Below are 25,156 nucleotides of genomic sequence, written 5' to 3'. Positions count from 1 at the left end.
ACTTGGAGAATATTTCTACAATGGCCGATGAGTTGTTCTTGTTGACAAGAGAAAGTTCTTTGGCTGTAACCCTCAACGATAGAGAAGTCCATTGCCGTCTGTTAAATGGAGTTGGTTCCATCTTGTCTACAGATACTGAAATACCTATGTGATAAAGAAAGTCAGAATATTAGACACAGAAGAGAGTTCTCCAGCATCCAACGACTGGCAACAGTGTGGTGTAAGTGAGGGCAGAGAGCCCTGGAGCAGCAGACTGTATTCCTCTACCGGTTCTCTCAAAAACTGTAACCTAGATCAGATGATTGAATTGGGGTTGTAGTTTCCTGTAAAATGAGAAGGTTAGATCAGGTGATCTCTAAGGTCCGTTTCAGTTTGCATCATTTTATGACTGACCCCACTGTGCAAACATCAATTGGCCTTTCCCTGAACTTAAGTCTGTTCCAAAGTCACATTTGGAGTGAAATGTTCCACTCTTCTGAGTTACATCCCAGGGGAAGTACAACTGGCATCTCTGCAGAATCAGGTCCAAATTAGGTTCTACCTACATCCAAGTTTCTTTTGGCTGCCTTCTTTTCCCAAGCTCTGCAGCACTGACCACCTGTTATTAGGGAAAGAGCTACAGATACAGCACTGAAAAATATAAAGAGCGCAGGCTTAAAGGCAAGATAGACTTCAAGTGAAATCATAATTCTGTAACCTTGAACAAATTATATAATATTTTCAGTTTTAGTTACCTCAGTGAAAAATAAGAATACTTACCCCTTTGTAGGGTTTTTGATGTGGATTTAAGGAGATAATATATTTTAAATACTAGGTATATTATAGTATCAAGAACATTTAAGTATTAGTATTGGCTTCAAGTCAAAAAATACCATAAAGTCATGCTCTTGACATCACCTAGACCCTATCCATTAACTAGATTATTTGGTTTTGCTCTAGTAATTATCAAAGGAGTCCCAACCTTTGTCCAAAAGAGGTGAGATTAGAAATAAGTCAATAGTTTCCTTATTTGAAGAGTGAACAATACAGATGAAACTACTACTTGCAGCTCTTTTGACAACCACATAACATAACTGATCTGGTAGAATGTATGATTCATCAGGTACTGCTTCCAACAGCCTTGACAACAGCAGAACACTGTATCTATAACCAAGCAACGTGGGCTTCCGTTTCACACTAAAAGTTCTGTGATGCAAAGTAAGTGATAAGCAGCCCCAAAAGACCACACTACTTTTCCAGAAGTAGTCCCTATACTCCCCACTAAAGCCTTGTCCGAAAACAATGCTAGTTTTGTTGTTTTTGTTTATTTGTTTGCATTAATTCCCATGTTGGAGGGCAACATAGAACCTTCCTATGGTAAGGAGCTCTGGAATCAGAGACACATGCACTTAAATGGGAGTGTTGGCCCCATCACTTAAAGCTGTGTGTCCTTCAATAAAAGTTAGATTTCTTATCCATAACAATAGTACTTACTCCATAGTACCTTTTTAGAAAAGTATTTATCTTTATTTATTTAGTTGGCTGCACCACATCTTAGCAGTGGCACAGAGGATCTTTTAGCTGTGGCATGCAAACTCTTAGTTGTGGCACGTGGGTCTAGTTCCCTGACCAGGGATTGAACCTGGGACCCCGGCCTTAGGAGCACACAGTCTCAGCCAATGGACCACCAGGGAAATCTCACTTCATAGTATCTTTCTTTTTCCCCCCATAGTATCTTCATGAGAAATAAATAAGACAAAGAAAAACAGAACCTGACATAGAATAAGTAAGCAATAAATTTAGTTTTTTTGTATTACCTCTTATCCCTGGATAAAATAATCTTAATTCTATACATGTTCTCTGAAATAATCCTACATGTATCAAATAATCTTGATATATGATATTAATCTATCTGCTTTTCAGTTTGTAACTGACAGACCTACCAGACAGTGTCAGTCCTTTCTCTAACAAGAAAAAGACACAGCTGTGTATTCAGCTAAACATAACTATGTAAAACCACAATAATGACCCTTTAAAACACATCAGGAAACACTGGCCGATACTTTAAGACATTACTTGGTATAATTATGCTTCCCCAGTGTAACTACACATATAAAAGATATCAATTCTAAAGGGATCAATTCTAAATTAAAAAATACAAAAGATTATGTTCTCATATTTGTTCATGATAAAAGGAAAAGCATTAATTACTTGAGGGACTTAGTGTGAAAAAAGCAAAAGGATTTTAATTCCCAAGTCTAGTTCTGTGGTTTTGATTGCTCTCAGCCAGAAAGCCAAGTCAGAACAACTACCTTGGTATAATGCTAGGATAAGCACACTTCACACTCAAGGAATGAGGTGGCTCACACCCTGACCACATCTTCATAGAAGCACACTATTACTTCTAGCAATGTGATTAGCACCCTGTGAAACATATAAAGGTGATAATCAGTACATGATTTTTGATAGACTCTGGTACCAGGTTGTGTGCATGCTAAGTCGCTTCAGTCATGTTTGACTCTTTGCAGCCCCATGGACTGTAGGCCAGTGAACTCTTCTGTCCATGGGATTCTCCAGGGAGGGATACTGGAGTGGGTTGTCACGCCCTTCTCCAGGGGATCTTCCTGACCCAGGGATCAAACCTGAGTCTCTTATGTCTCCTGCATTGGCAGGCAGGTTCTTTACCACTACTGCCACCTGGTGAAGCCCTCTGGAAACAGGTTGCTGAGTAACTACTTCCTACAAGGTCCTGCTCAAATAATGTATGTAATCTACCAAGCTTGCTAACAGCACACAAATAATTGTAGCACAAGACAGAACGTGGTTAGAGGCAATGCATGGTCTAGGAGTACAGGACTTGATTTTCTGGCATGGTGGGACAGAAGGGAAGACTTGATAGTTACAGAACTAGTAGAATTTTATCAAGTGAGGGCAGGAGGAGGACAGTGCATTTCAGATGGGAGGGATACTGTTACACCACTAGGGAGCTGAAACAGCAAAAGATACTTTAATGGAGTTAGACTCTAGTTGCAAAAGAAGTTGAAGATAAAGTAGGGAAAGACAGAATGAGGACGGACTGGGAAGAACTTTGAAAACCATGATAATGAGAATTCCCTGATGATCCAGTGGTCAGGACTTGATGCTTTCACTGCTGTGGGCCTGGGTTCGATCCCTGGTTGAGGAACTAAGATCCCGCAAGCCAAGTGGCGAGGTCAAAACAACAACAAGAACAACAAAAAAGAAAACCATGGGGCTTCCCTAGTGGCTCAGATGGTGAAAAAAAGAAAACCATGCTAAGGAATTTGGGCCATAATCCTAGTGGAAAGAACTAACTTGTGAGTGAGCAGAGGTGAGGTCTAGTTGTAATGTGTCACTCCCTAGCACATGAGTGACCTTTATGGCAAATGAAAAAAATAATTTCCCTGAGCTTCAATATCCACACATGTTAAAAAAACGAGCTCTATAAGTGGATTACCCAGTCTCAATGGCTGGATACTAGGAGTTTCCGAAAAAGCAAGTAACATAATAAAAGCCATGTTTTAAAAAGCTGATTCTGCAGCAGTGAGTAACTTGGTAAGAGAGGAAAAGACTGGAATCTTAATTACTGGTCAAGAAGATCCTAAAATTGTTGAAGTGAAAGGTATTCAAGGTTTAAATTAGCAGAGATGGGAATGGAAAAGTGGGAAGAAAGAATTGAGAGTTCTTAGAATAAAATGGGCTTAGGGTGAGAAGGAATCAAAGGTGGCATCCTCAAACTTGAACAATTAGAAGGTTGCCGAAACCATTAACAAATAAATAGAGGAAGAAGAGGGGGAATAAGGAGTTTCAAGTTACACAAGTTGAGATCTACATGCCAGCAAGAAAAATCCTAGTGATACACAAAAGGAAGCTAAAAGGTTAAAAATCAGTCTCTTAGAAAGGAAATGAACATTTTAATTTTTCCTTCTCTTTTTTTCTTTGGCCATGCCGGGCAGCATGCAGGATCTTAGTTGCCTGACTGGGGGCTGAACCCTGGCTCCTAAAGTGGAAGCAGGGAGTCTTAACCACTGGACAACCAAGGAAGTCCCAAAATAAGCTTTTTAAAACGTCTACTTATGCACAGCACACATCTCAATCCTCACAACCAATTTAAAAGATTGATTTTATTATCTTACATTTATGATGAAGAAACTGAAGTTCAGAGGTATTAAATAACTTTACAATGATCACTTAGCTATAAAGTAGTAGAGCTTAGATTCAAATTCATATTCTATTTGATTCCAAAGTTAATTTTCTTTCCACTACACGTACTAGTAATGATTAAGACCATCACTTTTAGCCCAAGTTGAAAATGGGCAGCAAAATCTCGGAGCCCACCTAGCTGAAAACCCACACAAATTATCTTTCAGTAAGAGTGTGGTGGCAAGTATCTTCCCAAAATAGTCAGCATCAGACATGAGAATTATTCTTCCAGAGAAACTTAAAGTTACCTTGGGCCTGCTTGAAATACTCTCCCATTGTGAACATCTCAGCTTTCTGGACTTACATTAAATCTGTGATACCTCCCCCAACTCACTCTGTCTCAGATGAGAGTGCCAGTCTCGAACTTTAGGACAATGTCCTTAATCCTATAAATTCTGTTAAGGGTGAAAAGGGCACATACAACACCTAAAACAAAAACAAAAACAAAACCCCAGGGACCCACTAAATTCTCTAGGCCAGAATACTGGAGTGGGTAGCCTTTCCCTTCTCCAGGGGATCTTCCCAGCCCAGGGATTGAACCCAGGGCTCCCACATTGCAGGCGGATTCTTTACCAGCTGAGCCACAAGGGAAGCCCAAACAAAACAAAACCCTTTTCCAAAAGAACAGGGCATTTATTTGGGGCTATAATATTGTTGAATATTTTTTCCAGTGGCCCAGTGGACTTTAAAATCCAATCCAATTGGAGAAGGAAATGGCAACCCACTCCAGTATTCTTGCCTGGAAAAGTCCATGGACAGAGGAGTCTGGCGGGCTGAAGTCCATGGGATTACATGACTGAGCATGTGTGCATGAGGGTGGAGGGAAATGGGTTGGTAGCAATAAAGTGGTAGAACTAAAAAGAAAAATTAAAAAAAAAAATTAAAAAAATAAAATCCAATCCATTGCATTGTCATATACGAATAATAACAGGAGCTATACTTATCCAGCACTTACTAATTATAATTCTTACAACTCTGGAGACAGACTATTTCCACTAAACAAACAAACAAAACAAAACAAGACCCAACTGTGGTTTATTAAGGTTGGTGAAATTGCCTAATGTCAGACACCTAACAAAGGGCCCAGGCAAAATTCAGCATTCAGACTCCAAAACCTGTTTCACCTGTGAAGGAAAAACTGCTGGACTGGTGGAAATTTGGGCAGGAATGAAAGGAAACAGGTATAACAAAAATAACTCTTAAGATTTCTAGGCTGAGAACTGGGGCAGGGGCACAGCGAAAAATAATGGGATACATAGAAAAGGGAACTATTTGCTAAGAGGAAGATGTGTACATATGTTTTAGATACATATGGCAGATTTTTATATCAAGAGGGAAGCTCAGAAATCAAGTAATCAAATCCCCCTTTTTACAGTAAGGGAATTAAGCCAAATAAACACCCAATAGCTTTCCCAAACTCACCATCTAGTCAGTATGAGAGCCAGAGCTATTCTCAGTTCAAAGTTCTTTTATCACACCTGGTAGCTTGAAGTGGAACAGCTAAACACCTATGGGTGAGCTGTAGCCTGGATATAAAGATCTCTGAACAAAGGTCCTTGAAAATCAAGGGTTGGGTAATGACTCACAGGGAAATTTGGCCCCAGGTATCTGCTTCCTCAAGAGATTGCTTAGGGTGAGGTCTATAACCGCTTGGGAAACCAACTCTAACAAATTCACTCTCCCTAACCAAGTGAAATGTCTCCCAGAAACAAAACTGACAAAAGCAAAAGAGTTGTCCCTAATAAAATCCTCTTCTTAAAAATCCAATCTTGGGACTTCCCTGGTGGCCCAGTGGTTAAGACTCCACCTTCCACTGAAGGGGGTGTGGGTTCCATCCAGGTTGGGAAACTAAGATCCCGCATGCTATACAGCACAGCCAAAAAAAAGTAAATAAATAAAATCACTTCATAAAACAACGACAACAACAAAAAACAGGACAGCTCAAAAAAAAATTCATTTCTTGATATTTTTTCTTGCTTCTGAGATGGCTGCTTGTGCAAGAGGTATAGTTGGTTGAATAGAAAATAGAGGACAAAGTACAAACTCAATTGTTTTAAGAAAAAAATGTTCTTTTAGAAATAGATTGTAGACTTAAAGAAAAAAAATCTAAAAAACTTCAATGTGCACATATAGCTGATTTACTTTGATGTATAGCAGAAACGAATACAACTTTGGAAAGCAATTATACTCCAATTTTTAAAAAGCGAAAAATTAAAAAAAATAAAAAGCTTCAAGGTGCAAAGAGAAATTGTAAACAAAAGCAACATGAAATGTGTTTCCACACCACATTTCTTTAGAATGTAAACTGCATTTGTTTCTAAGGGTGTATTTTTATACAAAAAATAATGACTAAATTCACACCCCTGAAAAAAAATTTGGAAGTTAATAGCTATTTTAACCTTTTATTTTGAAATAATTTTAGATTTACAGACTTGCAAAGATAGAACAAAAGTTTCCATACACTTTTCACCTAGCTTCATCTTACATTCAGTTCAGTTCAGTTGTTCAGCGTCCGACTCTTTGCGACCCCATGAACCACAGCACTCCAGGCCTCCCTGTCCATCACCAACTCCCGGAGTCCACCCAAACCCATGTCTATCGAGTCGGTGATGCCATCCAACCATCGCATCCTCTCCTCCTGCCCTCAATCTTTCCCAGCATCAGGGTCTTTTCCAATGAGTCAGCTCTTCGCATCAGGTGGCCAAAGTACTGCAGTTTCAACTTCAACATCAGTCCTTCCAATGAACACCCAGGACTGATCTCCTTTAGGATGGTCTGGTTGGATCTCCTTGCAGTCCAAGGGACTCTCAAGAGATTTCTCCAACACCACAGTTCAAAAGCATCAATTCTTCGGCGCTCAGCTTTCTTTATAGTCCAACTCTCACATCCATACATGACCACTGGAAAACCATAGCCTTGACTAGACAACAGTACAATTATCAAAATTAAGAAATTTTTAAAAATATTAAGAAATTAACATTGGTAGAATACCACCAAATTAACTATAAACTTTATTCAAATTTGACCAGTTTTTCATTAATGTCTTTTTTCTATTGTAGGACCTTACACTGCACTTAGTTGCCATGACTCTTTAAGTTGCCTTAAATCTCTGATAGTTCCTCTGTTTTTCCTTGTCTTTCATGACCTTAACACTTTGAAGAATACTGGCAGATATTATGTAGACTGTCCCTAATTTGAGTTTCCTGGTTTCTCCAATAAAAAGAACCAGGGTTCTCTGGAGAAGTGGTTGATTCCAGAGCTGCAGCAGGACAAATCCAAGATAAACCTAGACAGGGAACTATACTCAATATCTAATAATAATATCTAAGGGAAAAGAATCTGAAAAAGAATATGTATATCTAACTGAATCACTTTGCAGTACACCTGAAACATAACATTGTAAAGCAACTATACATCTATTTAAAGAGAGAGAGAGAGAGAGAAAACAAAACAAGACTGGAACATCTCTCAATGTTAAAAAAAAAGTTTGCTTAAAAGAGAAATGTTTTCTCAGATTAGACTGAGGTTATAGAATCTGGGGAAGAATACTACAAAGCTGATAAGCCTCCTCAGTGCATGGTATCAGAGGGTACACTATGTTGATGTCTGTCTTATTACTGATGATGTTTACCTTGATCACTTGGTTAAGGTGGTATCTGCTAGGTTTCTCCACTGTAAAGTGGCTCTTTTCTTCTGTTTATAATTCATAAATATTTGGGGAGAGATACTTTAATCCTGTTTTCCCTTAAACTTTTACTAATTTTAGCATTTACAGGGGGATCTTGGCTCCAGCAATCATTATTGTGGTGTTCTAATGGTGATTTTTTCTTGCCCTCATTCCTTCTATATTTATTTACTGGAGGAATTCTTCTATAAGCAAGAACTGTCCTTTCTCCCTCATTTATTTAGTCAATCATTTATTTACACTAGTATTAGACTCATGGATATTTATTTTATTCTCTAGGTTATGATATTCCTGGATTATTTTATTTTGTTGCATAGATTGTTCTACTTTAACCATTTGGAGCTCTTTCAGCTTGGCTCAGAGAAGGTAATGGCAACCCACTCCAGTGTTCTTGCCTGGAGAATCCCAAAGACGGCGGAGCCTGGCAGGCTGCCGTCTACGGGGTCGGGGTTGCACAGAATCGGACAAGGCTGAAGCAGCGGCAGCAACTGCAGCAGCAGCTTGGCTCTGGTGTCCTTTCAAGATGTCACCAATTTTTAAAAAGCACTTTAAAGCTCTATAAGATGTCGCAGGTTCATCAAGTGTTTGCCCTGCCCCAGCTCTGGAATCAACCACTTCTCCAAGGAGCCCTGGTTCCTTTTATTGGAGAAACCAAGATCTGAGCACTAGGTGTGCTCAGTGCTACTCAGACGTCACTGCTTCTGGGATCAAAGGGGACAGAACCAGGATTCTACGTGTGAATATTAACTCATGTATACACACACACATCTATATTTCTATACCTATTTCTCTATATACCTATGTATATGTGTGTATATAAGTATTAGTCAGTTAAGTCACATAGTCGTGTCCGACTCTTTGTGACCCCATGGACTGTAGCACACCAGGCTTCCCTGTCCATCACCAAGCAAGTTGAGCTTGCTCAAACTCAGGTCCTTTAAGTTGGTGATGCCATCCAACCATCTCATCCTCTGTTGTTCCCTTTTCCTCCTGCCTTCAATCTTTCCCAGCATCAGGGTCTTTTCAAATGAGTCAGTTAGTTCTTTGCATCAGGTAGCTAAAGTATTAGAGTTTCAACATCAGTCCTTCCAATGAATATTCAGGATTGATTTCCTTTAGGATAGACTGGTTTGATCTCCTTGAAGTCCAAGGGACTCTCAAGAGTCTTCTCCAACACCACAGTTCAAAACCATCATTTCTTTGGCACTCAGCTTTCTTTATGGTCCAACTCCCACATTCATACATGACTACTAGAAAAACCACAGCTTTGACTAGACAGATCTTTGTTGGCAGAGTAATGTCTCTACTTTTTAATACACTGCATAGGTTTGTCATAGCTTTCCTTCCAAGAACAAGCATCTTTTAATTTCACGGCAGCAATCACCATCTGGAATGATTCTGGAGCCCAAAAGAATAAAGTCTCTCACTATTTCCATTGTTTTTCCATCTACTTGCCATGAAGTGATGGGACCAGATGCCATGATCTTATTTTTCTGAATGTTGAGTTTTAAAGCAGCTTATTCACTCTCCTCTTTCACTTTCATCAAGAGGTTCTTTAGTTCCTCTTCATTTTCTGCCATAAGGGTGGTGTCATCTGCATATCTGAGATTATTGATATTTCTCCCGGCAGTCTTGATTCCAGCTTGTGCTTCATCCAGCCTTGCTTTTAGAATGATGTACTCTACATAGAAGTTAAATAAGCAGGGTGACAATATACAGCCTTGACATATTCCTTTCCCAATTTGGAACCAGTCTGTTGTTCCATGTTCGGTCTTAACTGTTGCTTCTTGACCTGCATACCTGCATACCTTGACCTGCTTCTTGACCTTGATTTCTCAGGAGGCAGGTAAGGTGGTCTGGTATTCGCATCTCTTTAAGAATTTTCCAGTTTAGTGTGATCCACATAGTCAAAAGCTTTGGCATAGTCAATAAAGCAGAAGTAGATGTTTTTCTGGAATTCTCTTGCTTTTCCTATGATCCAACAGATGTTGGCAATTTGATCTCTGGTTCTTCTGCCTTTTCTAAACCCACCTTGAACATCTGGAAGTTCTCGGTTCACATACTGTTAAGCCTAGCTTGGAGAATTTTGAGCATCACTTTGGTAGTATGTGAGATGAGTGCAATTGTGTGGTAGTCCAAACATTCCTTAGCATATATACTTATATATATTTATAAACATATATACACATATATTAAAACTACAAATTCATAGTGGTACTTCTGAATCCAATCTAGCATCACAAAATTTATCCTAGTATTCCCTTTTATTTACTTGTACCTTCTTTCTCTAATGGTGAGAAGCCTAATTTCATAGAATTTGGAAAAAGATACAGAATCTTCAAAATTATGCCATTGCCAGTTTTTACTCCCTGATAAGCCATATTTTTTTTTTCTTTCCACTTGGCATGTTATCCCTTCCTTCCGCCCTCAATCTATTCATCTTTCAAGACTCAAGTGAATAGTCTGCCTCCTCAGAGAGGCCTTTCCTGAACTGCCCTAGCCTTATTCCTACTCAGTATAGGACACTTCCTCTGCCTTTTAATAATTTTATAAATCATACTTGGTAGAAAGATTGATTGTTGAGGTAAAAGGACAGATTTTACTTTGCCTGTTGCCCTCCTAGTATCTAGTATATTGCTTTTTAAATAGAGGAACTCTATAAATATATCTTGAATTGCATGAAGGCTTAAATATTATCCCAAACACTATCTGTATAAAAAAAAATAGTCTATTATATAGCCCAGGCTTCCCAGATGGCTCACTGTTAAAGAATCTGCCCACCAAGCAGGAGATGAGGGCTTGATCCCTGGGTCAGGAAGATCCCCTGGAGGAGGAAATGGCAACCCACTCCAGTATTCTTGCCTGGAAAATCCCATGAACAGAGGAGCCTGGTGGGCTACAGTCCATAAGGTCACAGAGTCAGGCACGACTTAGTGACTAAACAACATTATAGAGCCATAAGGCTAGTTGTTGAGAAGGTAAATAGTATTTTTCAGTAATTTTAGCTATTCAAACTCTGATAAAAACTCAAATGATAGGAAAAAATAGAACTACTAAATAACTTCAAATACTACAAATAAAAGGTTCACTACTCTATTGTTCAGCAACATGGTAATTGACAAGTCTGTAGCACATTAGAATAAACATTGTTACTGTTCTTGGAAAAGCTTCAGCCAGGTCTCTGTAGAAACATGTATCCCAGACAATAGGGAAATTAAGAATGACCAAATTCCCAGAGATCAGCAAGAATGTAGATATTTGCAACAGGACAGAGTCACTTCAGTAACATTTGATTCTTTTATATCCTTTATAAGAATATTTTGTTCTTAAAGACACTAAGATCCAGGGCAAGGGTAATGAAAAAAGATAACTGAGAAGCAACTTTACTGCTAGAAACTGCTCACCAAAGAATCAGAGCAACCTTCACTAGGCACTTACAAATATTCACCCTAAGCAATTCACATGTTACCATTCCAGAGATAAAAGAAGAAGAAAGCACCCTCAGATATAACCTCTTTCCCAACCTGGGCTTCCTCAGGAGAAAAACAAGTGTCACAACAGTGACTCTTCTATCTTCCCCAGAGTCTAACTTTACCTCCACCTCTGACTTTGCCCTAAAAACATGCTCATATTTCTGGGGTGTGTGTGCATTTGTGCACTCACATGTGTGCCTGCATGCTTATGTGTATATGTCTGAAACCTGCATATATGAATAGGGCTTCCCAGTTGGGGCTAGTGGTAAAGAATTTGCCTGCCAGTGCAGGAGATGTGGGTTCAATCCCTGGGTCGGGAAGATCCCCTGGAGAAGGAAATGGCAGCCCACTCCAGTACTCTTGCCTGGAAAATTCCATGGACAGAAGAACCTGGTGGGCTACAGTCCATGGGGTCAGAAAGAGTAGACATGACAGAGCACGTACCACACACACACACACATGGATTAAAGAAATAATCCTTTTTTCTCTTAAGTCCTTTTCCCCCTCAAATGACCACCTCACCTTGCTCTCACCTTAAAAGCCAAATCTTAGTCTTCACTTCTTCATCGTCCATTTATGCCTCCAACTGCTTGGGTGTGGCTTCCACTCCCAACATCTTGCTGAAATTATTCTCCTGAAGATCTTTTACTATCAGATCCAAGGACCATGTCTCAGTTTTCATCATTCTCTATTGTCATTTGAGTTGCTGATTAGTCCCTCATTTTTGAAATTGTATTTCCCCTGTTTTCTCTTAAATGGAACTCTTCTGCTTCCTTTCCTATCTTTTTAACCATCACAATTTTCTCATAGAATCATCTCTCTCTCTCCACTTATCCTTGCTCCTAGGCATTACTTGACGGTCAGTATCTCTCTTCCCTCTGAGTAAGCTCACCTAAGCTCAAGTCATCAAAGGTCACTTACACCAAATGATTCCCAAAGCTGTATCATAAGCCCTAACCTCCCTGACTTATGGTCCTAGAATTTCCATTGCATGATGGATAACTTCATGTATCAGATAAGTACACAACACTATTCAGCCCAAATCATACGTATCATCTTTTACTTTTATCCTTCAAATTAAGTTTGCTCAACCACAGACAATTTTCTCCAAAGATGAGCTGGCACATGAAATTTTGCTTCTATAAAATAAAATAATGTAGCATGAAAGATGGCATGATGCTAACAAAACATGTATAAGGTTTGAAGTAAAAAAAGAGGACTTTCAAGAACTCACTCTGCCTCTTTCTAATTATATTGACTGGAGGCCATCAATTCTACATCACTTACCTTAGCTCATCAAAAATTCTATGTAAATGTGACACATATGAAGAGAGAATGGTATAGAGGCTAAGAGCACAGAGTTTGAATATAGCTGTTCAATTCTCACAATTTTCATGAGTTGTGTGATCTCAGGCAAGTTATTTTACTCTATCTCAGTTTTCACATATGTAAATTGAGCAGAAAGAACCTACCTCATAGCATTGTTTTGAGAATGGAAACAAATTCCTAAACATTAAGTATGTACAAACTACCTAACACCTCCTAAATGCTCAATAAATGTTTATTATTATTATTAAGTATTATTTCACACACTCCCTTTATCTTCTTCTACATGTGGACTTTGTACAAACTTTTTCTCACACATTAGGCTGGCCCAGCTTCTCTCTCTTGATTCTGGACCTTTCTCTGTACATGCTGCTCCCTCTGTCTAAAAAACACTTTGGACCCTCCCTGGCCTTATGCTATAGGTCTCAGCTTAGATGACACATTCCTCCAAATGCCTTCCCTAACCCCTAAGCCTGCACTAAGAGGCTGCTCTTAAACTTCCAAATGACTAGACATACCCCAACACTAATCACGTTGCTTTTTTTAATTATCATTATATTGTTTTTAAACTCTCAGGACCATGCCTGGCACATGGGAGGTACGCAAGTATTTGCTAAATGAAGGGAGGTTTACCAGGTATCCAAAATCATTTGCTGGATTCACCTATTTTTATAAACTAGTACTTTAGGGGAAAAGAAAATGAAACAAAACAGTGGGTTATGTTTATTATGAGATAAGTCACCCCAAATTATGGGAAACCAGTGGACATAGCCACCAAAAAAAGGTCTCTAGCCCTAAACTCAGGTAGAATAAAACTGAACCTTATCAATATGGATTGTCTTAGTTAACTTGCTCTCCTGGCATAAGTCAGGTATTTTCTTACAAATAACTATTTGGCTCTTTAGGTAAAAAAGTCTCTACCTGCTCTTATCTACCCTTAGCCCAAGCCAATTCTAATTCCCAAAGGCAATCTTTTTCACAGTTTGGAGTAATAGGCTTTCTGATATTGCCTATACATGATACTGAAGTGCTCAAATTTCTTCTTAAAGGTTCGTTTTGGGTACTTTGATGTTCCCTAAGTGTAAAATACACACCAGATTTTAGAAACCAAAAGAGAGCTAAGATGAGAAATAAAAAGGAGGGGAAGATTCAATTCAGTAGGTCACACACTTGTGTTTTCTTAAGAAGCACCCAGGAAGCGTGTTTAAAATACAGATTTTCAGGTCCCGTGCCACAATTCTGATTCATTAGATTTGGAGCAGGGGCCAGGAAGATGATCCCGTTTTAACAAGAACTTTGAAGTGATTCTAGTGTTGGACGTCTCTCCCCATCATATGTTGGAAAACACTGAAATAAAACAGTCTAAGACCTGTAGGCATTCCAAGAAAAATGGAAAAACAGCAGCACAAATGTTTATATATTGTTCATTTCAAATTTTACATGGTCATTCAAATTTGGCAGCATAAGAAAAATGGCTGCCCTTCAAAGGTAGATTCAGGTTTGAACAAAAAGGAACCTGGGCCACTGAAATGATCAATTTTTTGGTCATTATGTAGGTTCATGTAGAACTTCCCTGCCCAGATGGCACAAAATTATTGAGCAGACCAACGACTCACGATAATAAAACTGAGTTCTTCATACTCTTTTTTTTTCTTTAGATTGGTTTGCTGCTGAATTTAAAATGTTACTTGAGAAAAACATACACGGTTAAAAAAATGCTATCTGAATAGCAATTCCAATTTATTTTTATATTCTGAATATGATGGTAACTAAAACTTATTACGATGTTAAAGCAGGAAGCCAACAGGCTTGGGCTCTAATCTTTATTTAATTTCCCACTAATTAGCACTATCATTTGCTTAACAAGTCATCTCCTCAGGGCCTCAACTTCCTCTTGTGTAAAATGAAGGGTTAAAATAGCCGAGTGTTTTTCTAACTGTAGGTCACAATTAATAAGTTGTGAAATTAGGTTTAGTGGGTCAGCATGTTTATGTTAATTAAAAATGGAATGAAACAGAAAATAGAGTGCATCACACACATTAGAGGTAAATATTCTTTTATAAAGCTTGCTTTTGTTTTAGTTTGTGTGTGTATAAACTGGGTAAGAATGTAAAATAGTTCTTACTGAGGCATGTGGTTAAAAAAATAATAGTTTGACAAGTGTTGGCGAGGATGTAGAGAAACTGAAACTCTCATACATTGCTGATGGGAATGTAAAATGGTGCAGCTGCTTTGAAGAGTTGGCAGTTCCTCAAAAGGTTAAATACATAATTATCATATGACTTAGCAATTCCACAGTTCCACTCCTAGGTATGTAGGTGTGTTTGTGTGTGTGTCTCCAAGAGAAATGAAAACACATGTCCACACATAAATTTGTACACAAATGTTCACAATAGCATTATTCACAATAGCCCCAACATGGGAACATTCCAAATGTTCATCATCTGATGAACAGATAAACAAAATGTGGTTTATCCACAAAGAGGTGTTCTATTCAACTATGAAAAGGAAGTACTGTTACATGCTACAACATAGAGAAACCTTGAAAAAATTATATCAAGTGCAAGGAACCAGTCACAATAGATTACATGTTATATGATTCCATTTATATGAAATGTCTAGAAGAGGCAAATCTATAGAAACAGAAAGTAAATTAGTGGTCACCTAGCACTTGGGGGTAAGGGATAAGGGACTGATTGCTAATAGGCATAGGTTTTTTTCCAGGAAGTGGTGAAAATGTTGTAAAATGATTGTGGTGATGGCTGCACAAATCTGTTAATATACCACAAACCATTGAATTGACCACTTTAAAAACAGGTAAGTTGTATGGTATAACTTATATTTATATATAATATATTTATTTATATTTTATATAAATAATTTATTTATTACATATAATATATTTATTACGTTTCAATAAAACTGCTATTTTTAAAAAACACAGTTTGAAAGTCACTAGGCTAGATGACAGATGATCACTGGGTCCCTAAGAATTCTCAGTGTACCCCTCATACAGGGTTCACTTTACCCATATGCACACAATGGTTATTTGGAGGCAGGGCAGTAAGTATCATGAAACACCAGCTGACTCCAATTCTGATTCTAGTGCTAACCAGATGCATGGTGACCCCTCTGTACCACCCTTTCCTTCTATGTAAGATGAGGATGACAACTTGCCCTCCAGGGTTGTTCTATGCATAAAAGGAGATAATAAATGCATACTATGTCTGGCACATTGCTTGGGGTCACAGTCAGATCTTGTCAGTCTTTGTAAGCCTCTGTATTTAAGACATATTCAATAAACATTATTCCAAAGACTTTGTTAACGTGATACATACTTGGGTTTAGCTTAGTTTACATGTCATACTGTCTTAACAAGGCCTATGTCAGTAGACTCATAAAAAAAATTCACAAATGTAATTTTTCCTTCAGCCCTTTGACTTCCTTTAGTGCAAAAATTACTCTCTTTATAATACTGTATAATGGAGGTAGGAACACTAGTTGAAAAGAAATTAGTGGTCTCTTTAAAATATTGAAATTTTAATTTCAAAGTATTAGAAAAACTATCCATCTCTTCTTAAATGTCTGTTTTGGATACCTTGAGCAATTACATTTTGTCGTGTCTATTCGGAAGTCAAACTAGGGAAATTCTCTGGTGGTGCAGTACTTAGGATTTCACACTTCCACTGCAGGGGTTCTAAGTCTGATATCTGGTGAGGGAATTGAGTTCCTACAAGCTGCAGGGTGGCCAAAAAGAAAGTCTACTGAGTACTTAAAATGTGACTAGTTTGTATAGAGATGTTCCATAAGTGTAAAATACACACCTGATTTTATTTAACAAGCTAAACAGGAAAAGGATTTGAAAAAGGACACATGTACATGTATAACTGACTCAGATTGCTGTACAGTGAAACACAATATGGTTAATCAACTATACTCCAATATAAAATAAAAAGTTTTTAAAAAGCCAAATTAAACATTATTCACTTTTGAATATAAATGTAACTAAAGTCCGAAAAGAGTAAATCCATATATAAATGCTGGAATGTGCAATCGAAATTTTTTCCTTTAATTAGGTCAGCAGTTTTCAAAAATAACTCCAGCAGCCAAGGTGTGATCAACCAGCATCCTTCCCAGTTTCCCACTCTGCCACCCTCTTTCACCTACCTTCCATCTGGGGAACCTCTCCTCTACTGGCCTCAACAAACACTCAAGCTGCTATTTTCTTCCTTGTCTAGCTTCCTTGGTTAGACTGACTGGTCAAGATATGAGCCTGTGCATCAGAAACAATTCAGTTCAGTTCAGTTGCTCAGTCAGGTCTGACTCTATGCGACCCCATGGACTGCAGCATGCCAGACATCCCTGTCCATTGCCAACTCCCCGAGTTTACTCAAACTCATGTCCATAGACAATTAGGCAGACGTGAAGAGCCAGCTCATCAGAAAAGACCCTGATACTGGGAAAGATTGAAGGCAGGAGAAGGGGACGACAGAGGATGAGATGGTTGGATGGCATCACCAACTTGATGGACATGAGTTTGAGCAAGCTCCAAGGTGAAGGACAGGGAAGCCTGGCATGCTGCAGTCCATAGGGTCACAAAGAGTCAGACACAACTGAACGACTGAACAACAAAAATACAACATACAGGGGCTTCCCATGTGGCACTAGTGGTAAAGAACCAGACTGCCAATGCAGGAGACACAAGAGACGTGGGTTTGATCCCTGAGTCAGGAAGATCCCCTCGGGTAGGAAATGGCAACTCGCTCCAGTATACTTGCCTGGAAAATTCCATGGACAGAGGAGACTGGCAGGCTACGGTCCACGGGGCTGCAATGAGTCAGACAGTACTGAGTGACTGAGCTCGCATGCACACAATATACAAAACAGATGTCTCTACCTGCTCTTGTCCACCCCTTCTTCCAAGCCAATTCAAATTCCCAAAGGCCACCTCGGCCATAGTTTGGAGTAAAGACTTTCTGATATTGCCTATACTGAAGACTAACAGCAAGCACATAAATACTATGAGTTAGTCACTGTTCTAAGCATTCACTATACATTATCTCATTTTATATTCACAACAGCTCATGAGGAAGCTATTATCATGATGCCTGCTTGGCAAATGAGAAAACCGAGGCACAAAGTTAATACGTATCACATGTGAATGTACATTTAAAAAAATTAAACTGGTCTTATGTTAATATGCTTCTCAGTAATTATTTCCTCTTGGACATCTTCCCACATTAGGACATACAGCTCTATCTCAACCTTTGAGTACCACATACTATTTCACTCTGCAGTTTAGTTTATGACTTGTTTAAAGAGGCCTCTGTCAATGAACATTTACACCATTCTCATTATTAAGAACGGGACTGCAATGAACATGCTTCTATTATTGCCTACTTGGCAGTGTGCATCTATGGTGTATATTCCTAAAGGCAGCATTTCTAGTCCAAAAAACCTATGTATTAAATTTTCATAGATATTTCTAAATGTTCCTCAAAAATATTTCATCAATTTATATATATATTTGTAGCAATTTATATTGGAGCCATTAGCTATGTGAGAATAAGCCTATTCTCTACGTTCTTATCAATGTTGATGATTATTAATCACTTTTAACTTTTCTAACCTGCTAGATATGTGGAAAAGAGTATATTGTTGCTTTAGTTTTTATTCTTTTAATCACTGGAAAATTGAGTATGTTATTAAATGTTTATTGGCCACTTAATACACTTATTTTTTGAAACTACAGTTATTTTTCAAAGGTCATTTATAAATTATCTCCACAACTTAATTACTTCTAAATTTGCACAAGGACCTTCTGAAGATCATGTGTAACTCCTTGTACAATTCAAATTGCCTCTCAGAGCAGTTGTCTTTCCTGGTGTCTGATTCCTATTCAGATCTCATTAATACTCTTTGCAAACAGAAATGTTGCTTCACTGTACAGATGAAGAGTTTCTGTAGAGTTCCCTTCTGCAGGGCACCCACCCCTTGACTGCTCATCAATATTCCCACCAGAGCACAACCCTGCGAGAAGCCTGACTAACACTATGTGACAATCTAGGCATTAAGATCATTCTCTGTGGTTGGGCTTCAGCTGTGACCCCCAACCAGCTCGTCTAAGGTTTCTTAGTTATGTGGCAAAGAGGGGTGCTCTGGATCATCATCTTTGGAATCTGAATCTCTCACATGGAGTCCAAACACATCTAATTTTTCTGAAAAAGTCCTCTATATACCCAATGTAAAAACACCTTTGGAAGTATAGTTTTGACTTGATCCCAGGGTCATTAGGCCAGAGCAGGAAAGCAGACACAGACTCTAATCACCCACCATCTAGATAGACTGTGTCAGAATCAGGTAAAAGACTGAGCTATCTTAGCATAAGCCTAGGGATCAGTTATGTGCAAAGTGATTCACTCATTTGATTTTATTCCATTAATCCTTATGCTCAGAAAGGCTAAATAACTTGCTCAAGATAATACACCTAGTGAGTGGTATACCCAGAATTGGAAGTAGTCTGAAAGACCATAGTGTCCACACTCTAATGTTTTACTGCACACCACATCCTGCCTGTATCTGGGGGTGCTCTGAGCCAGTCTCAAAGTGTCTCAAAATTAGAAATGGAAAGGGCTGGGCCACATACCCAACCTGTTCCATCTCTAAGTCCACTCTGCCCCAGTTCCTTTCAGCTCAGGTCCACATCTTGATTCTACCACTTATCTATTTCTTTATTTGGGTGGAGGGGCATGCCATGCAGCTTGTGGGGTCTTATTAGGTTGGTGCAAAAGTAACCTCGGTTTTGTATCATTGAACTTTGCCATTTGATACTGGAATACATTCTTAAATAAATGTGGTTATGCTACACATCACTTTAATGTACATTTCTTGCTTTGTATTTTTTTTTGTTGATAACATTACTTGCTATTTATTTTATATTTATTTTAGACTATAGAAATAATATTAGATAAAAAGCAGATTCGAGCAATTATTTTTTTCCAAGTTCAAAATGGGTTGTAAAGCAACAGAGACAACTCACAACATCATCAACACATTGGCTCAGGAACTGCTAACAAACGTACAGTACAGTGATGGTTTAAGAAGTTTTGCAAAGGAGACAAGAGCCTCGAAGAGGAGCAGAGTGGCTAGCCATTGGAAGTTGACAATGACCAATTAAGAGCAATCATCGAAGTTGATCCTCTTACAACTATGTGAGAAGTTGCTGAAGAACTCAACATCAACTATTCTATGGTCATTCAGCATTTGAAGTAAATTAGAAAGCTGAAAAAGCTTGATAAGTGAGTGCCTCAAGAACTGACCAAAAATCAAAATAATCATTGTTCTGAGGTGTCATCTTCTTTACTGTATGCAACAATGAGCCATTTCTCGATCAAGATTGTGATGTATGGCAAAAAGTGGCTTTTATGACAACTAGTGACAACCAGCTCAGTGACTGGGCCAATAAAAAGCTCCAAGCCATTTCCAAAGCCATACTTGCATGAAAAAAGGTCATGGTCACTATTTGGTGATCTGCTGCCCGTCTGATCCTTGACAGCTTCCTGAATTCCAGAGAAACCATTACATCTGAGAGTATGCTCAGCAAATTGATGAGATGCACTGACAACTGCAATGCCTGCAGCGAGCACCAGTCAACAGAAAGGGCCCAATTCTCCATGACAACGCCCAACCGCACATCACACAACCAACCCTTCAAAAGTTGAACAAATCGTGCTACAAAGTTTGGCCTCATCGGCCATATTCACCTGACCTCTCACCAAACCAACTACCACTTCTTCAAGCATCTCAACAACTTTTTGCATGGAAAATGCTTCCACAACCAGAAGGAAGCGGAAAATGCTTTCCGAGAGTTGGTCGAATCGTGAAGCATGGGTTTTTACGTCACAGGAATAAACTTATTTTTCATTGGTAAAAATGTGTAGATTGTAATGGTTCCTAGTTTGATGAGTGAAGATGTGTTTGAGCCTAGTTATAATGATTTAAAATTAACAGTCTGAAACCACAATTACCTTTGTACAGGTGGAGGAAGGCATGGCAACCCATTCCAGTATTCTTGCCTGGAGAATCCTCATGGACAGAGTAGCCTGGTGGGCTACAGTCCATAGCGTCACAAAGAGTTGGACACGACTGAGTGACTAAACACAGCACAGCATGTATATAGGTATTTCTAGCTATGTGCATGTAGAGTTTTTATAATTAAATGTTCACATGGTTGTAAACAGTCAGCCACGACTGAAGTGACTGAGCACACACGCAATAGTTTCCCAACCCAGGGGCTGAACCTGGGTTCACTGGCAATGAAAGTACCGAGTCCTAACCACTGGACCACCAGGGAATTCCCAACGATTTATCTGTTAAGTAACATTAGGAAAATCACTCTAGGCCTTAGTCTTATCATCTCGAAGATGTTCTTTTAGCCTAGTGCTAAAATAAGTGCTTAATAAATAAGGACAGTGGTGGTGGTAATAAAAATAGCTAAAATTCATCAAACATTTATCATGTGCTAAGTGCTGTTTTAATTGTTTTGCAAATATAAATTTATTAATCTTCATAATAACATACTCAGAATAGTATTGTCCCACTTAACGGATGAAGAAATTGAGGCCCAGAGGGGTTAAATAAGTCTTAGCTTGTATTTTTTAGGAGGCTGGGATGGAAACAAAATAATAATCTCAAGCACAAAAGATAAATCAGAATTGCAGTTCCAACCCACACTGTTCTTCATGGTAACTTATTTTTGCCAAATCAGCCATTTTTTACAAAGAGCATCTTTGATGTTGTCTCTTTGAAACTAATAGTGATGACCAGGAAAACTTGCTGTTTAGTTGGTACGTCGTGTCCGACTCTCTTGCAACCCCATGAACTGTAGCCTGTCAGGCTCCTCTGTCCATGGGATTCTCCAGGCAAGAATTGCCTGAGTTGCCGTTTCCTTCTCCAGGGTATCTTCCTGACCAAGGGATCGAACCCATGTCTCCTGCATTGGCAGGCAGATTCTTAACCAGTGAGCCACCAGGGGACTTCCAGAAAAACTACGGCTGCTCAAAACACTGACACCATTTCTCTGCACCAGAAACTCTAAATCTCTGCCAAATTACACCTTGAAAGGGCCAAATTTTAGGTGTTCTCAACACCTCCGTAAAAACTCTTAAGTTGAAGATAATATAATTATCATTTTCCTACATGCTTCTATTACTTTGTTCATCCATTTAAATATTTTCTTGTACTTTTGAAACCTACATTTGCTTTTTACATAATTGTGGTAATCTCACAAAGCTTATTTAGACAGATAAAAGAGTAACCTCTAATCATAACCTTTACAAACTAACTTCAGTTTAAAGTTTTTAGGTCGTGAAAAGTGAACCAGGAAACTTTCTAATCTTCTTTTTTTCTTTAAATTAAGGAATTAACAGATCTAATCCAAGTTTAATTCTCCCTCCTCCCTCAGATCTAATTTGCTTTTTATTCACTAAGTTCTTCCCCCTAAGTTGATAATTAACTCATTGTTAGGACAATCATAGACCAATGCAGTGAGGTTTTTTCCCCAGTATTTTTTCACACATAGCAATGAAAATCTTTTTCAACAAGTGAAAAAACAAAAACCAAAAACCCTACAGATAATGTTGGCAATAACGTCACATTTAAAGTGAAGAGTAGAGAAAAGTACAGTTAATTGTAAAAACAATGTAGAAATATAGAGTTGACTGAGGCCATTACACAAAACATAGATTTAACTCTGAATGCTTGTTTTTCCTTTAACCTTTATATCATTTCATACTTTAACATCAGCTGCATCAAATATCAGTACCTGGTACAGTGTAGGGGCTCATGAAGTATCTGTTACACAAATGAAAAACAAAATCATGCTAGCTGTCAGTCACCAGGTATCTTGACAAAGGAATGCCCACCTACATAATTGAGTATCTGTCCATAAACTACATACTCCCAGGTCTTGCCAATTACAAGCTAATTAAAACAAAGTGGCTAATTAGTTTTCTTTGCAATGTCAAAGCAGAAGAAATACATATTTATTTAAGAAGGCTGCTTCTGTTAAAGGTATAACTTCCTTATACCAGTTCTTTGTCCTTAATAATTAATCAAGTTTTCTCCAAATACAGGGCTTCTTAGTTTCACTCCTGGCCATTTCCAGGAAGGGCCTAGCTTTCATTCTTATCTGAAATTTTAGATGATGTATTTTTTTCAGGACTTGTTCAATCTGAAAAGCCAGCAGCAGATCAATTTAACCAATCCCTTCAAGCAGGAGTATTAAAACGGTTTTACTGAAAAGTGATTCTTCCCTAGGCAAGTTCTATAATCCTTCCTTTCTGTAAAAATCTTAGACGCTAACCCAGAACAATGCTATAATCAAGCACAAACATAGCTGAAGCTGGTCACATAAAAAATTACCAAATCACACAGGCACAGAAGTGATAAAATGTTGTTACTTATGTGAACCAGTGCTATGCATCTTGTTTCTTCAGGACTGTCTCCTGCACTGGCAGGCAGATTCTTAACCACTGTTTTTAAGAAATCATTGAGAGGCATTTATTGAGTAAGGAGAGGTCTTTTAGTTACCATGGGAAAGTCAGTCAACTCTTCAGGTAGGCCTCAGTTTCTTCATCTCAAAAACAGCTAATAATTCACAAGGGATGATTTTTGAGGATGAAATGAGAAAATAAAAGTATAACTTCTTTGAAAAGTATAAATTTCTATAAAAACTATTATAATTTTTAATAAAATTTCAAGCCAGTTTCAAGGAAAAAAAATAATGGAATTAAAAATTATTCTATCCAATGAAGAGAAATTGGAAAAAAAGTTAGAACTGATTAGTTCCATTGTCTGGTTTCGCTAGATGTTAACAAGAAACCCCCTGTTTAACACTGTTGCTAAAATCCTATTTCAGGACATGTAGTAAGTAAAAGGAAACTAATTCCATCTTTCCTTGAGAACTCTAGGTAGCTTTCTTATTTTTCTCCTCCAGAAGAAAGCAGAAGAGTTTCTGGTTGCTTGAAGATTCTAGTGTGTTAGTTCTAGTTTTGCTATACTAGCTTTTACAAATGTAATGAGAGCTAACAGGTTAGTACTGGCCAGCAGTAATAACCCTGAAAGTACATACTGACAGTGGTAGTAAAACAGTGGCCTAGATCCTCGGAACACCTTGGAAAACCTGCACTCAGATGGAAATGAATCCTGCCTATCACAGTACCCAAACCTTTGTCCAGCTACCGTCAGAAATCCTCAGAGACTGCTACCTGATTTGAACCCTGATGGAACTACTTCAGATGTTGTCCATTAAAAAAATACACACAGTTAACTGTGTGTGTAACACACACAACAAAACTTTTGGATTACAAACCAAACCAAAATTTTTTAAATCAAGAAGTCTATCTTTAAGGCTCATTCATTCATTCAACAAATATTTGAGCACTTACCACGTGTAGAGCAGAGCTCTATTTGCTAAGTACATAAGATAAAAAGGGACAGACAAGGTCTCTGCTCTCATGAAGCTTCCCTTCCACTGGGAAAGCGGGACAATTAAGCACTGTGATTAAATGAAACACTGTGACAATTAAACACTGTGATCAGTGCTGTGAAGGAAATACAAAGAGAGTAATTGGAGTGGTGGTAGGAAATGGGGCAGATACATCAGATAGTGGTCAGGGAAGCCCTCTTTGAGTGAATGACATTTGGGCTGAAACCTGAATGAGGAGGAGACAGACAGCCAGCCAGATGAAGAGAAAAGATGTGTTTTCCTACCAAAGAAAATAGCAAATGCAAAGGCCCTGAGTTAGGAATGATGGCAAGGGAATGAGTGAGGAGTATGAAATGATGACAGAGATGAGTGGCAGCCAGTTTAAATAAGGATTTACCAGGGATGGTAGAAGATTTTAATTTCATTCTAAGTGTGATGTGAACTCAAACACTGTTAGATAACAGTGTTTGTAAGATGAAGATGAGATATGTTTATACATTCTATGAGTATTAAATTGCTTATTACATGCACAATGGCTACATACAAAATGAAAAGGAAAGGCAAAGTTCTCACACTTAGATTTACAGTGGTTTAAGGAAGCAATAACTCATAAGTGACAGCACTAAGGTGAAAAATGAAGTAAAAATAAAGTGCTAACTGAAGACTGGGGAGGGAGTCCCTGATTCAAATAGAAGACTTTAGAAAAGGCATATTTTTAAAGTAAAAAAAAAATTTTTTTAGCTCTTAAAGAAAAAGAAAAAGGATTTAAGCAGGAGTGGGGGAAGGAGGGGAGTCTGAGGCTGTGGGAATTGCACGAGCAAAGGCACAGAGGCAGGAAAAGACAGGGTGGGTCCAGGAAACCATGAATCACTGCACAGCTACAACTGCATGGCCACAGTGCCAGGTGGGTGGGTAGTGATGTGAGAGATAAGTCTGGAGAAATAGGCTGTCAGGGTGTGGGAATTGGGGTCTTGAATGGCATGT

General features: G+C 38.4%; 1 protein-coding gene across 4 annotated transcripts in view; it reads right to left on the bottom strand.

The window, feature by feature from the left end:
- LIMA1 (LIM domain and actin binding 1) overlaps positions 1-25,156 on the bottom strand; it is a 90,449-nt gene that overhangs the window by 58,228 nt on the left and 7,065 nt on the right. For all 4 annotated transcript variants that reach the window (XM_065934431.1, XM_065934432.1, XM_065934433.1 and 1 more), the window contains exon 2: positions 3-144. In XM_065934431.1, coding sequence (XP_065790503.1) covers positions 3-121 — 119 coding nt within the window. In that variant the 5' untranslated portion in view covers positions 122-144. The remainder of the gene's footprint in view (positions 1-2; positions 145-25,156) is intronic.

This window comes from Muntiacus reevesi, chromosome 4 (assembly GCF_963930625.1).
Source record: "Muntiacus reevesi chromosome 4, mMunRee1.1, whole genome shotgun sequence".
In the NCBI taxonomy this organism is placed as follows: Eukaryota; Metazoa; Chordata; class Mammalia; order Artiodactyla; family Cervidae; genus Muntiacus; species Muntiacus reevesi.
Note: the sequence above shows the minus strand (reverse complement) of the source record. Positions and strands in the feature narration are given on the sequence as shown.